Raw genomic sequence first — 13735 nt, forward strand, 5'->3', positions numbered from 1 at the left:
GCCTAATTCAAGTTTATTAAAGGACCATGTCTGATGCCTCTGACTCACCAAGCCTTGCCTCCTCTAACATGCACTGTATCTGTGGCCTGATAATTTTGCAACTTTTGTCTTCCTCACTTTTGGCCTCTAAAGTAGCCTTCAGCACTAGAAAAGGTGAAACTACACTGGTGGTGATTGTTGGGACTTTTCCAGAGTTTCAGCCCTCCTTCCAAGGGTTGCTGTGTCACTATACTTTCAGTAATTGCTTATAGGCTGACAGGTCATCTTCAAAAAAAGATTCACTATCTTTTCATCTATTACCTCCCCTACAGCAGGAAGTCAAATCTTAAAATCTCCCGTCTAACTATGCTGTGTCAACTTCCTTGACAAGCTTCACTTCACAGTGTCCTCCAAAAATGTGGCACAGAGGTTGAACTTTCTGCCCTTCTGCTCAGAATCCTTCCTCCCACCCATGCTTCCTCAGCAAGGCATGGGGAACTGCAGAATCACTGGGTTGGAAAAAGGTCTGTGACTGATCCCCACCTTGTCACTTCCTTGGACTCCTCCAGGGATGGGGACTCCACTATGGCAGTCCATTCCAATGCCTGACAACCTTTTCATGAAGAAGTTCCTCCTGATGTCCAACCTCACAGCTTGAGGCCATTCTTTCCCTGTTCAGAGCCCAAGGCTCCTGGCTGCCCCCTCCTGTCAGGGCGTTGTGCAGAGCCAAAACTGAGCCTCCTTTTCTCCAGGCTGAGCCCCTTTCCCAGCTCCCTCAGCCATTCCTGGTGCTCCAGACCCTTCCCCAGCTCTGTTCCCTTCCCTGGACCTGCTCCAGTCCCTCAAGGTCTGTCTGGCCATGAGGGCCCAGAATTGGACACTGGACACTCAAGGTCCCTCAGCAGTGCCAGCACAGGGGACAGTCACTGCCCTGGGCCTGTGGCCACACCAGGGCTGGCACAGCCCAGGGGCCAGTGGCCTGGGAACACCTGGGCTCATTTTTAAGTTCTGTCCCCAACAGCCCCAGGGTTTTTTCCAGATTTCCAGCCACTCTTCCCCTCAGCCTGCAGGGGGTTGGGGTGACCCAAGGCCAGGACTCAGCACTTGTTCTTGTTGACCCCGATCCTTTGGCCTTGGCCATGGGTCTACTTGGCACATCAGCAGAGCATCTGCTTTTCCATTTGTGGTGGAAGTGGGGTGATGGGTGCTGTAAATGGAGTCAGAGGTAATCCTTCCTCCTTGTGTGGGAAGCCCTAAATTAAGAAATAACATTACAGTGATTTTCCAGGATGCTAGGCAAAGTCATGTAGAAACAGAGTATTTGTTATTTCTGTTATACAATCACAGGATCAATCTAACCAAATAAAATGCTGTAATCTGATTTGATAGAAATGGAGGGTGACATTCATACAAAAAGCCTGAGTCATTACTTAGCTTATTCTCTACCCCTTACATTTCTCCTGATAGATTGGAAGTTAATGACTGTGCTGGTGAGTCACACTTATTATTTTTAAAATTTTTTTTGTCTTTGATTATTTAAGAAGAATTGGACAGCTTGATATAAACAACCTCTCTCTAATGATTTTTCTTACACTTGTGACGATGTATTCTGGTGATGATATTTATATTGTGCTGTGTTTAGTCATTTTCAGAGCTTTTCCACTTGGTAAGACTAACTCCAGAGTAAGCTTGTGCTCAGCATGAGAAAAATCTCATTATTCTTCTTATCTTTTGACATATCCTGTACAATGGAATTATCTGTAGAAATGTACTGAGAATGAAAACGTCAGTAATAATCTCTGTCCGTGTATGTCTGTGTGTAGCTTCTTTTTTGAGTTACTGTGTTATAGTTGGTCTTCCAAGACAATAATCCCTTCTCCATTCAGTCTGTCACCTCAAGTATGAGCTGAGATCACTGAGGACTCTTGACTCAAGGAGTGATCGAGTTATCCACCGATAGCTTGGTACTGATGGTGTCTGAAACCGTGCCATGAAACACCCTTGTCCTGACAGAAGCAGAGTTCACTTTTAGGTGAAAGAGAGATTTAGGTACATAGGCTCTCCATGGCAAGGCTGAGATTTATGGCACTTGGGGAAAGGGAAAGGATGGCTCTCCATAACAGGGCCAGGCTAAACTGTGGTGTGCTTGCTGTGTAATTTGTAAACTTGGACATTGACCAATAAAACAATGAGAATCAGAGGGTCATGGAATGATTTGGGTTGGAGGGGACCTTAATGCCCATCCAGTGCCACCCCCTGCCATGGGCAGGGACACCTCCCACTAGCCCAGGTTCCAACCTGGCCCTTGGGACACTTCCAGGGATCCAGGGGCAGCCACAGCTTCTCTGGGCACCCTGTGCCAGGCCCCCCCACCCAGAGGAAATCAGGAATATCTCCTGTATGTCATACCCAGATTTCCCCTCAAGTCAGTTTGAAGTCGTTCTTCCTTGTCATGTCACTACAATTCCTGATGCAGAGTCTCCCTCTGGCTTCTTTGCAGGCCCCTTCACATCCTGAAAGGCTGCTGGAAGGTCTCCACACAACCCTCTGTTCTTCAGTTTACTTAATCTCTTCTTTGATTACCTATAATAGACAGCTAAAGAGTCTGGCCAGCTTAGTTAATGTTGGTGGTGCTGCCTGTGAGGTGGTTCTCCTTTAGGAAGGAATGCAGTCAGCTCTGGCAACAGCACAGTCACAGATTGTGTGATACCAGCAGATATCAGAGAAACAAAACAATCTGTCTTGGTACTATCAGAGTGTCCTTGAAGATGTGTTTAGAGACACTGCTTCCCCTGCCAAGGGCAGGGCTCACCAGTTCCAGCTCAAGTGCAGGACTTTGTGTGCGCCTGCGATACAGCCCTGAATTAGTTATGATCAGCCTGGGGCAGAGGAGGCTGGGGGCAGAGCTCACCGGGAGCTTCAGCTCCTCCTGAGGGACAGCTCCAGTCTCTGCTCCCTGTGACCAGGGACAGGATCCATGGAAAGGCTGCAGCTGTGCCAGGGCTGAGTCAGGTTGGATCTCAGGGAAAGGTTCTTCCCTAGAGGGTGGTGGGCACTGCCCAGGCTCCCCAGGGAATGGGCACAGCCCCAAGGCTGCCAGAGCTCCAGGAGTGTTTGGACAGTGCTCTCAGGGATGCACAGGGTGGGATTGTTGGGGTGTCTGTGCAGGGACAGGGGTCAAACTAGATGATCCTTGGGGATTCCTTCCCACTCAGGACATCCTGCGATTCCATTAAAACTTTTCCATTAGGCCCTGTGGAATGGACAGTGTGTAGCAAGTGTTAAGCAAGATAATTTTGGGATCACAGCTCTATTTGCTGCAGATGTTTGCAGTAAACATTCTTCAAGACTTTCTTCATGGCTCTTGATGAGTGTAATCAAGATTTCCTGCTAGTGCTATATTTGGCTTCTCTGCCACACTACGATTTTTAGATCTAGAAATCTCTTTGTGTGCTTTACCCAAACTCCACGATAATGTAGCGCAAGCTTCCAGAGGGTGTGGTGTAATTAACTGATTTGAATTAAATCCACTGTAAGGTGTTAAGTATTCAAGTCACTTAAATGTCTTCTTTCTCTTGGGATGTCCTGCTGGCTCTGGGAAGAGCATGGATAGCTGTTCCTCTGGCAACCCTGGGCCCCTGAAATGGCCCTGGGGCCTGTGCTTGGGCACCTGCCTGTGTTTATCACATCCTGAGGGACTCTGATGAACAAGCAAGCCAGGAGCTCCCATTTGGAGTCGCATGGCGTGGGCAGGGCTGCGGTGTGCAGTGCTGGTGGTTGGGGCCATGTGGGAACCCAGGATCCCAGGATTAGTGTAAAAGGTTTCCTTGCTCTCTGACCTTGCTGAGAGCCCTCCCGTCGCCTGTGCGCTGCGTGGGTGTTGGATGCAGTTGTTGATGACGTGGTTGCATTTTTGTCCATCTGCACGATGCTTGCCTCATCCGGCGCGGAGGGCAGATGGCGCTTGGGGACTTGTCCTGGCCCTGCAGCCAAAGAGGCTGTTGTGTGCAGCGCCACGGACGCGCTTCCTGCAGATGTTGGAACAGATGAGGCGGGGGGTCGTAGGGAGAGAGAGCATGATCTCATGTCTCAACCAGTTAAGGGATCATCTGGGGAACTGGAACTCTGCCTTTAGGATGCAGCACATTAACTCGAACCAGGCTTTTTGTCCTGTGTCTAACCTGTTCTCTTATTTCCCCAGACAGAGCAGTATTCTTGGCTTGGTTTTGTATATCCTTTCAAAATGAGCATGGTAGTTGGCTGTGCACTTAGAGGAAATGAATATTTACTGGTTTAACAAATTTCCTCTCCATTATGGTGATTGGGTAGCTCCTGCTGTTCCCTTTCCTGGATTGCCTTCCAAGATGGCAGCAGTTCCTCCAGAAACCATTCTCCAATGCTGAAGTCTTTCTTATTCACACTTCCTCAGATAAAAATCAATAAATAAACCCAGGGTGATTCCTAGCCTCAAACTATTGTTAGCGCTGACAGGAAGGGGTGGTCAGGCGTGACCAGGGAAGTGATGGAATTGCTGTCTCTGGAAGCATTCCGAAAATATGTGGGATATGGTGCTTTGGGATGTGGTTTATTGACAGACCTGGCAGTGCTGGATTAATGGTTGGACTTGATGATCTTGGAGGGCTTATCCAGCCTTAATGATTCAGTGATTAAAGAAAGGACATTGTAACATTCTAGTGATCATAATTAAAGTAAGTTTTTATTGTCATGCCTTCATGTAGTTGCTCAAGAGCAAAGGTTTGGGAGTGACATAATTCATCATTTAGGGCTTATCCTGCCATTTCAGAATTGAGCATTAGGAATGATTCCCTTGAGACCAAATCCCACATGGTGCTTCACTTGTTTTCACTTTGAAATTTCTGCTGATGGTTCAGGTCTGACCATGGTCCAGATGGATGTGAGAACTGATCCTGTCCAGCAGTTCCCAGGGTTTTTTAGAGGTGCAGAAAGGAATAACCTCTGTTACTTTGATGGTTGAAAACAGTTCTGACTTTGAAGGCCTCTGGTGGCCCCTGATCTTCTAGAGTGCTCACAAAACCATGGCTTATGGAGAGCCTGTTGAAGAACCATGAAGACCTGGTTTGCAATTTGCCCCTCCAAACCGTTGGAACATCTCCAGATAGCTGGGGTAGGCTGGGAAGTTCCATACAGCTCCAGCTGGAATTCCCTTCCTGGATTTACAGAGGGCAGTATTGCTGCTCCTGCGGAGCTCACAATCTTAACCAGGAGTGTAATGCGTGGAAGTGTAAATACTGCAATATATTTATGGGATAAATATAATTCCTCTCTTCTTTTGTTTATCTGCAGAGCTGCTAGAAACACTGGGATGATTGGAATTTAAGATATTTGACTCCTGCTCTTACCCTGAGGTAGAGGAAATAAGCACGAGAAATTTCTCCAGCTCAGGCAGGTAAATACCTGTATCTCCATAGCTTATGTGAAATTAAGTTATTGGTAAACAAATGAATTGTGGAAACCTTCCTTAAGAGTAGGAACTGATGTGCTCTGTAAAATATAGTTTAAAAGGAACAGATGTATTTTAATTATATCTTCTTTTTTATTTATTAGTTAAAGGACCTTTCATACTGAACTCTGCTCTGAAAAAAGGGGAAGTCTCTCCTGTGTGGGATTGAAGTAGATACTTGGCAGTTGCCTTGAGTAAACGAAGGCAAAAATGTCTATCATAGATCCTTATCAACACATTGTGGTAAGTAGCACTGAATCTTATATATACCATCTTCTCTGATATACACTGTCTAGTATAGTGACTGTTGGAAGTTACTCTAAAGAAGCACATAATATTGGAGTTGTTACTATTTCCTTCAAGAAATGGTAGGTGTGTCTAGCTTTCTTACTTAGAGTGCAGTTTGGGGTGGGGAGGGTTCACTCTCTTCCTTTTCATTAGTATGAATGGAGGGATAAGTTGACAATTTGGGATATTTAGATCTTAAACTGGTGTATATCACTGATGTTGGTTCAAAGAGAATCCTCAAAATATATTGTGCAAACTCTGAGTGAGATGATCTGCGCCACTGAGCAGCACACTGTGTCTCTGCTCCCTTCCTCCTGCTTTATTCCTGGTGCATCCTTGTCCCAGCTGTCACTCTCTTGGGATGGCAGTGAGCCAGTGGATCCTGCTGAATGAGCAAAAAACCAGTTCAATACAAAAAAAGACAAAAATTTCCTAGGGAGACATCCTTCCTGTGAGGGTAGGGAGGCCCTGGCCCAGGGTGCCCAGAGAAGCTGTGGCTGCCCCTGGATCCCTGGAAGTGTCCAAGGCCAGGGTGGATGAGACTTGGAGCACCCTGGGCTAGTGGGAGGTGTCCCTGCCCATGGCAGGGGGTGGCACCGGATGGGCTTTAGGGTTCCTCCCAACCCAAACCATTCTGGGATTCCATGGAAGGATTAGAAAATCTCTTCTGTGCTGTTGGAGCTGGCCCAAGGGGAGGGTCAGCTCAGCCTGTGGAAGTGCAGAAGTAGGAACAAGGGAAGGGGGAGGGAAATGGGAGCAGAACTGCCCTTTGTGGGGTGAACCCGTGGCTCAGCAGCCTCTGAATGCAGCTGTGCTGGAAGTGAGTTTCCAAAGCAAACAGTGGAATGGCAATTCCTGCCCAAGCCAGAATCTGGAGCCACATTGGGCGTGTTCTTATCAGGTGTTCTCGTAACAGTGCCAGGCTGACAGCAGCAGCAGTGAGGTGTCCCCAGTGATAGCTGCCACACAGATGTCAGAGTGTTTTACTCTGGAATGGCTAAAAATACTCCCTGTGCTTCCTAGAAGTGATCTCTTATCAAGCCTGTGGTTTGTGCCCCATGCGCTCACATCCTCCACACCAGTGTGCAGCCAGCAGATGTCAAACTGGCTTTTACTCCCTCCCCAGTGAACTGCTGGCAGGGAGGACAAACCTCAGGGTGACGTCTGTGTTCAAACAATACTGACTTAATTCCTTTCAGCATCAGTGCCCTCTCCTGGATGGATTGCTTGGAATGATCTGTACCTTTATGGGAGAGGTCTCTGAGGCACTCGGTTATTTGTTATTAAACCACCTACATAAGAGGACTTTTTGATACCAATAGTCAACAAAATGGAGCTGTCCTACACATATAATGAATAAAAAGTGTGTATAGTAAATGTAGTTACAGCTCCCTGGGAATGCTGAACTGTTGCTATGGGAATGTTGCTTCTTCCAGAATCAACAGAGCTGATCCTTTAATTGCTTGGAAATCTTTGAAGTTTTTTAATTTGGAAACTGAAATCCTGTTGAAATTTTGAACAATCATGGCCAGCAGGGTCACAACAATGCAATAATCTTGGATTTAAATTATATTTAGCATTAAATTACTCAAAAGGATTCTGCATTTTCCAGAATTCCTTGTGCTAAGTGTTGTGTGTTTTCTGATTTTTTTTCTTATTTTATGAATGACTCTGAGGTATAAATTAAGATGTTTGGAAAGCTGCTGCAGGTGCAGACAGAACTGACTATTCCAAAAATGCAAAGAATTAAAGTGTGTAATACATCTTCATTTACTTTGATATGGAGGATAAATATTACAACAATGGAAAAAAAGCACTTCAAGATAAAATTTGTGTGTGGGCACAAAGGTTTCTCTTAATTGTAATACCCTGTGAAAGAAGAGCATAGACTCCATGAAAATCAATTACTTAAGTAAACAGGCAAATATTTTCATTTGGCCAGCCCCATTGTTAGTTCAAGTGTCCTTAACATGAAGGAAGTAAACCCAGTTGATACTTGTGCAGTTTGCCTGTGCCAGAGCTTCCTGATTGCCTGGCATACGGCATGCCAATGTCCTGGTGACTCAGCATTGGGAAATCTGACAAATGTCATATTGAACAGATGCAAATCCCTGCCTCTCTGGGCACGTCCGGAAGGGCGGCAGGCAAAACCCGCCCGCCGTACGGGAGATCAGCCCCTGGTGGGAAGAGGGTGGTGTCTGTGTGCTCACAATCCAGGGACATCCAAAAGAGAGCAAAGCAAACGATCAGGGAAATTGTACTGAGGGGAAGAAAGTGCTCAAAGGTGAGAGAGGAACAAAGGAGGCAGGGAGAGCTGAGGTGAGGTGTGCAAACTGGAGATGCTGAACCATGGCTGTGCAGTCATGGAAAACCTTGTGGATTGAAGAGTGAACACTGTCCACCCGAGTTTCCATAACTCAGAAAACCCACACTCAGACAGGGCATGGTGAAAACTTTTTGGTTTTTTCTCCTTCCCTCTCTAAATTTGTGGAGAAAGAGGAAGTGAAAGGAAACACAAGTGTAAAGTGAGGTCACTTTGGACAGTGTATTTTAGTTTTTTAAATCCATAGAATCCCAGAGTGGATTGAGTTGGATGTGCCCTGAAAGCCCATCCCACCTCACTGCCATGAGCAGGGACACTTTGCACTGGGTATAATTGTGAGCTTTTGAAACTTGTAACCTGTCCTAGATTTTTAAAGGAATGTAAATGTTGCTCCTCTCAGTGTTGCAATGTTTAAGTGATTTATTTACCATAATCTGTTTTTCAGAAGTACTTGAGGGGTTTGTACAGATTTTTATCAAGACTTGAGGTGAACATAAGTCACTTGAGAAAATGCAGCTTAGTCATCTAAACTAGCAAGGGCTGGATTTTCAAAGACATTCAGAGTCAATGCTCATGGTGTTTCTAGGGGCCTTCTTCAGAACTCTTGAAAAACTAATTTAAAAAATGCTTCTAAAATATGGACATTTAGGCCTTTTGATCTCCATAGAAGCTGGACCATAAGTGGAAAATTGCCCTAATTTCCGCTTGCACTTAATTTGCATGAAGAACATTTATTTTGGTGTAAGAAGAGATCTAGACTTTCGAGCTTCCTGTGTGTAGCTGTGTATTTATTTTTTTTTTACTAAGAAGGAGATTGTTTATTTCGGTAGTGGCAAATTTCCTCCAAGTGTATGGCTGTGGCCAAATATTAATAACTGTGTATAATTGTAATCCTCAGTGTGTTGTTTTGGGTGAGGCACAGGGAAAGAAGATACTGCTTTTCTGTTTTTCCAGGCCTCTGTGTTCTCATAGGCCTTTCAGAGGATTCCAGTCTTAAACCAGACTTAATTTTCTTGGCAGTACAACAGCTGGAATGATGGGGGTTGCTGCTTAAGTCAATAAAAATCAATTATTGTGATGGCATTAGTAAAACAGTTATTAACTTGTAATAGAAATGGTGGTGATCTCTGTGCTGCTGGGAAGAGAGCAAACTGATAAAGTGGTGGCTTGGCCTTGCTTTGATGGTAGGCATATGAGTTTAGGTGTATGGGAGATGGAAATTACTTTACAGAGTGCTTGTTGTCAGGAAGTGTCATGTGGTATTCCCCTTTTCCAGCCAGAGCTGTGGGACATCATAATTGCACATGAATTTCACCTATCAGCTGAGAACTAAACCCAGCACGCCCATGTCCCATCCTTGTCATTTAATGATAACTCCACTGTTAAATGCTCAGTGATCTCTGATTTGTGGCCTCCAGCGAGGACAAGCTCTTTCTTGACAGCTGAGAAAAAGGAGGAGGGTGGTGTGTTTGTACTTTGGGCTGTTTCTTTTAATTACAAGGTTGGATATGACAAAGGAAATGCTTCAGTCTGTATGAAGAAACAGGCCAGTTGTGAAACCAACTTCATCAATCTGACAGACTTGGGAGATAATATAATAAGGAGATAATAAAGCAGCTTTGAGCATTTTCAGACAGAAAACTGAAAACTGGGGGCAGCGAGAGCCAGTGGTTTTTGGAGAGTCACAGCTTGTAAAAGTTCTTGGGGCAGGGTAAATGACAGAGCTAGGGTGACTTCACACAGTTGTGTTCCCAGCCCTTCCCAGATACCCATGAAAATCCCATTTACCCCACTGTGGAGGAAAACTCTGGATTTCTTTCTGCCCTGGGGCAGAGGCAGAAGTTTGCTCAGGGAGAAGTCACATCCTCCTTCCCGTTCATCCATCTCGGAAGCTGCAGTGCAGGTGATGGATGTCACTCAGTCATTGGGATGTCTTCATGTCAGTCTGTGGAAGGCTGTTAAATAGGTGTTGCTTCTTAGGAACTCTGGGTTCCCCCAGCTGAACCCTCTCTGCTGGGTTTTGAGGTGAGCAACATCCCACTGGGAGTATTGGGAAGAGTCTGAATTCCCCTTTTCCTGTGGTTGCTGAACCACTTTTTGTGCCATGACTGTTTCAGTGCAGCACAGTTGGCATTGCCACAGTTTCCTCCTGCCTGCTCACTTACCTTGGATCCAGATAACTCCTGTGGCTGCCAGAGGAAAACTCCAGAGCCAGGCAGACAGTCCTGGCCGGAATCTCCAGCAGCTGACACAGTGTGGGGGTCATTACAGCCAGATAAAGCTGATAAACTCAGTGTCTGGGTCAGGCAGTGGCTGAAGTGGAGTCACTCCTGTATTCCTGTGGGCATTTTCTCCTGGAATGTTGCACACACCTCAGGCTTCTGCACGAGTTGTGTTGGTATCACTGGAGGTGCTTTTTAGTGAGTCCTGACTCAAATGTCACTTAAGCACTCACAGGTCACTTTCGCTGTCTTTAAAAGATTAGTTTTGGCTTTCCTTTTTTTTTTTTTTGAGAAAATGGTACGTAACCTGTAAGATAATAGCTTTTTTGTTTAGTTCTATGAGAGGGATACAGTTTGGCTGAGTTCTCCAGGTGTGAGCTATAGCAGGAAAGCACCAGGCAGAGCCTGAATAAGCATATCCCATAGCAAAGGTATTGTCTATGATTTTAAATGAGTTCCAGTGAATTTCCCAACTCTGGCCTTCTGGTTGTTTTGGTCCCAGTGACTGACAGGTTGTGTTTATTTTAATGTACTTCACAAGGTTGGTGGGTGGTTAGGAAACGACAGAAAATATACAGTTCTGAGACCTGATCCTGGCTTTAGTACCTCACATTTCCTCCCAATCTTTGTGTCCCTGTAAAGCCAGAATTGGCTGCCCTGCAGTCTGCACTAGTGATTCTCAGTGGTATCCAGCAGGTTGGTCAAGCTCAGGGCTATGTAGATAAAGCTGAGTTGGTGACCTCTTTTTATTTAAGGCTTTTACTTTTTGTTTCTTAATTTCACATCTTTTCCTACTTCCCTGGTTTGTTGAGGACACACTTGTTCCTAGGCAGGCAGCTCCTGCTGTGTATTTGGGATTTGCAGGAAACGGGAAACTCTAGAAAGTGCATGAAATGTGCTGGTGACTGTTTTAACAGCTTGCTTTGCACCTTCCTTACATTGTCTTGAGGCTGCTTTCACACTGAATATTGATGTGTACTAGAAGGTACAGCACTAACTCTACCCCTTGTGTGTACAGTGTGCATTTATCTGCTCCAGAACACAGACTTTGAAGTAATTCCTGCCATTCTTTTTAGCAGGGGAAGGCAAATTACCAAGACAAGCTGTAAAATAGCCCGTTTTTATTTTTCCCTTGCTGTAGTCAGTGGTTCCTGCCTGACTAAATGCCTCAGAGCAGGTTCTGTGGTGAGGGGGAGTGTTGTTGGTTGAGATTAGTAGGTGTGGCTGCAGGAAAATCCAGCAGCCCCAGTGCAGGTACCTCTTGGTAAAGCTCCAGGGTGCAGTTCAGCTTTAGGATGCTCTACCCAGTATGAGTTTCCCTTACGTTTTGACTGGGTGATTTCTCTCTCTCTGTTTTTGGGCAAAATGAAACCTTATTTTGATAGATGGGATTTTTTTTTTTTTTTGGTTCTGGAGCTTAATCACCTCTCACTCTCTGACTTTCAGGTGGAACACCAGTACTCACACGTATTTACTGTGACAGTAAGGAAAGCCACAAATGTCACCAAAGGAGCCATTGGTGACATGCGTGAGTATCTCTCTATTTTGCCTTTCTTCTCTGAGCCTCTTGCTGTGGGCAGGGGGAGATGGTGGCTCATTGTGCATTAAATGGCTGTTAGTGGGCTGGTGGTGGGTTTCTGTCTGTCTTGTTAAAGCCAGGGCAGTGTCCCTGTGTCACTGCTCACTCTCACTCAGAGAGCAGATCTGCCGCTCCTTCTTTCCATTGATCCAGAGCGGCTGAGTGAGTTGTAAACGATTTGCCTACAAGCCAGCAACACCTACAATTAGCTTTTTGGCTCAGTCAGAAGTGCTGTGTGAGTGCAGTGAAACTAGAAATTGCTGCCACCTCACAGGGCTGTGGTTTGGTGGGGAGAAGAAAGAGCCCAGAGCTCTGCTGAGTCAGTGCAGAAAGCAGAAAAAATGTAAGGCCATTAAAAAAAAAAACCACCCAAATGGGTCGGCAGATCTTGTGGTGGGGAGATGGATGACACCAGCACTTCTTCCTCTTTCTGGGAGGCTGCTGAGCCTCTGGACTTCACAGCTGAATAGGAAACCACTAGGAAGAACAACTCTGCTCTGCTCTTAAGGAGGGAAGAGGGAGAAAATATTGGCTGAATCTGCAAAAAGAATATTCCTGCTTCCTTGGGTCTGTCTGCTTTGCTGCCAGGCCATGTCCCCCTTTTCCCAGTTCTCCCCAAGGTCTGCAGGCTGGGGCAGGGAGGGTGAGCATGATCCTTGGCTCCTGCTCTCCCATCAAGCTGATTGGTCATACAAGTGCCTCCCAACTCCTAGACACTCCTTTTGGATCAAGCTACAGCAGCTGCTCTGACCCACAGCTTTGCTTCAGGGGATTTTCATAACTGAAGTCCACTGTTGATGCTAAAATTGCAGGAAGGTTACTTGAGATGGGAATATTCAACAGCCACAAGTACAAGGGAAGAAAGGGGAGTCCTGGCAAAGGGGAAAAGAGGGAATTGGGAGTCTGTCATCTCCTGTGGGGTAAGGGGAAGGAGCTCACAGAGAGGATGCAGCGGTGGGTGTGTGCGGTTATACAGATATATATAATTTCATATATATGGTGGTCTTTAGATAAGAAGACCTCAGGAAAAGTGCTAGAAAAGTGGAACAAGGAACCCATGAGTTTGTGTGTGTAAGGAGATGAATTAAATGGCAAGATACAGGTTCTTGGATACAGGTGTCTGTTTTGAGAGAGTGTGGGCAACATGTGCAGGGGAAAAAGGGAGGTTGAAGTGGGGACATCATGATATGATATTAAAGGGAGTATGGAAAGGGTGACAAAAGCCAGAACAACTTTGGCAACTTTGTGCACCAGAGCAATTATGGCCCTGTAGTATACATCAATATAATTGTAATTTTTTTGTAAAACAAAGTCCTCTTATCTTAGCAAGTCATCAAAATCAAAAAGCTGCTCAGGAAGAACATTTTATTTTGATAAAACCTGCCAGAGTGATGCTGTGGGGCCACTGAAACCTGCTTGGCTTCTTGTCTGAGGTGCCTGCCAGAGCTCAGCAGCCTGAGGCACCTGCAGTCTGGGGCATCTCTGGGTGAGCTTCCAAGAACCCAGGGCTGGTCCTTGGGGTCCTGGCAAATCCCCCAAAGTGAAAAAAACAGATCATTGCTTCTTTTTTTTTTTTTAATATTGGGAAAATTAAAAGTGTTTTATTCCCTGTCATGGGAATCTGGCAGCTACTTGATCAGATAAATCATTATGTTAATTACTGTGAGAAACAATGCTCACTTTTAAAAATTTCAGAGGTTTATTAAACCTTAACAAAATACAACAAAGGACTGGATGACGAAAAATTGCAGCACTGCAAGCACGGAACTGAACCACCATGTGCTCACCTACAAAATGGCTGCTCTGCCTTTTATACCCCTGGGGGTTGCCTCAGCCAACCCTGGCCCCTCCCAATGTCTGTC

The 13735-nt window shown here is 45.6% G+C and overlaps 1 protein-coding gene across 2 annotated transcripts in view; it reads left to right on the plus strand.

The window, feature by feature from the left end:
- Nucleotides 1–13735, plus strand: part of PLA2G4A (phospholipase A2 group IVA) — a 69518-nt gene that overhangs the window by 10457 nt on the left and 45326 nt on the right. For both annotated transcript variants that reach the window (XM_063407777.1, XM_063407776.1), the window contains exons 2-4: nucleotides 5305–5407; nucleotides 5566–5704; nucleotides 11741–11822. In XM_063407777.1, coding sequence (XP_063263847.1) covers nucleotides 5672–5704; nucleotides 11741–11822 — 115 coding nt within the window. In that variant the 5' untranslated portion in view covers nucleotides 5305–5407; nucleotides 5566–5671. The remainder of the gene's footprint in view (nucleotides 1–5304; nucleotides 5408–5565; nucleotides 5705–11740; nucleotides 11823–13735) is intronic.

The sequence above is a fragment of the Prinia subflava genome, chromosome 10, assembly GCF_021018805.1.
Source record: "Prinia subflava isolate CZ2003 ecotype Zambia chromosome 10, Cam_Psub_1.2, whole genome shotgun sequence".
NCBI lineage: Eukaryota > Metazoa > Chordata > Aves > Passeriformes > Cisticolidae > Prinia > Prinia subflava.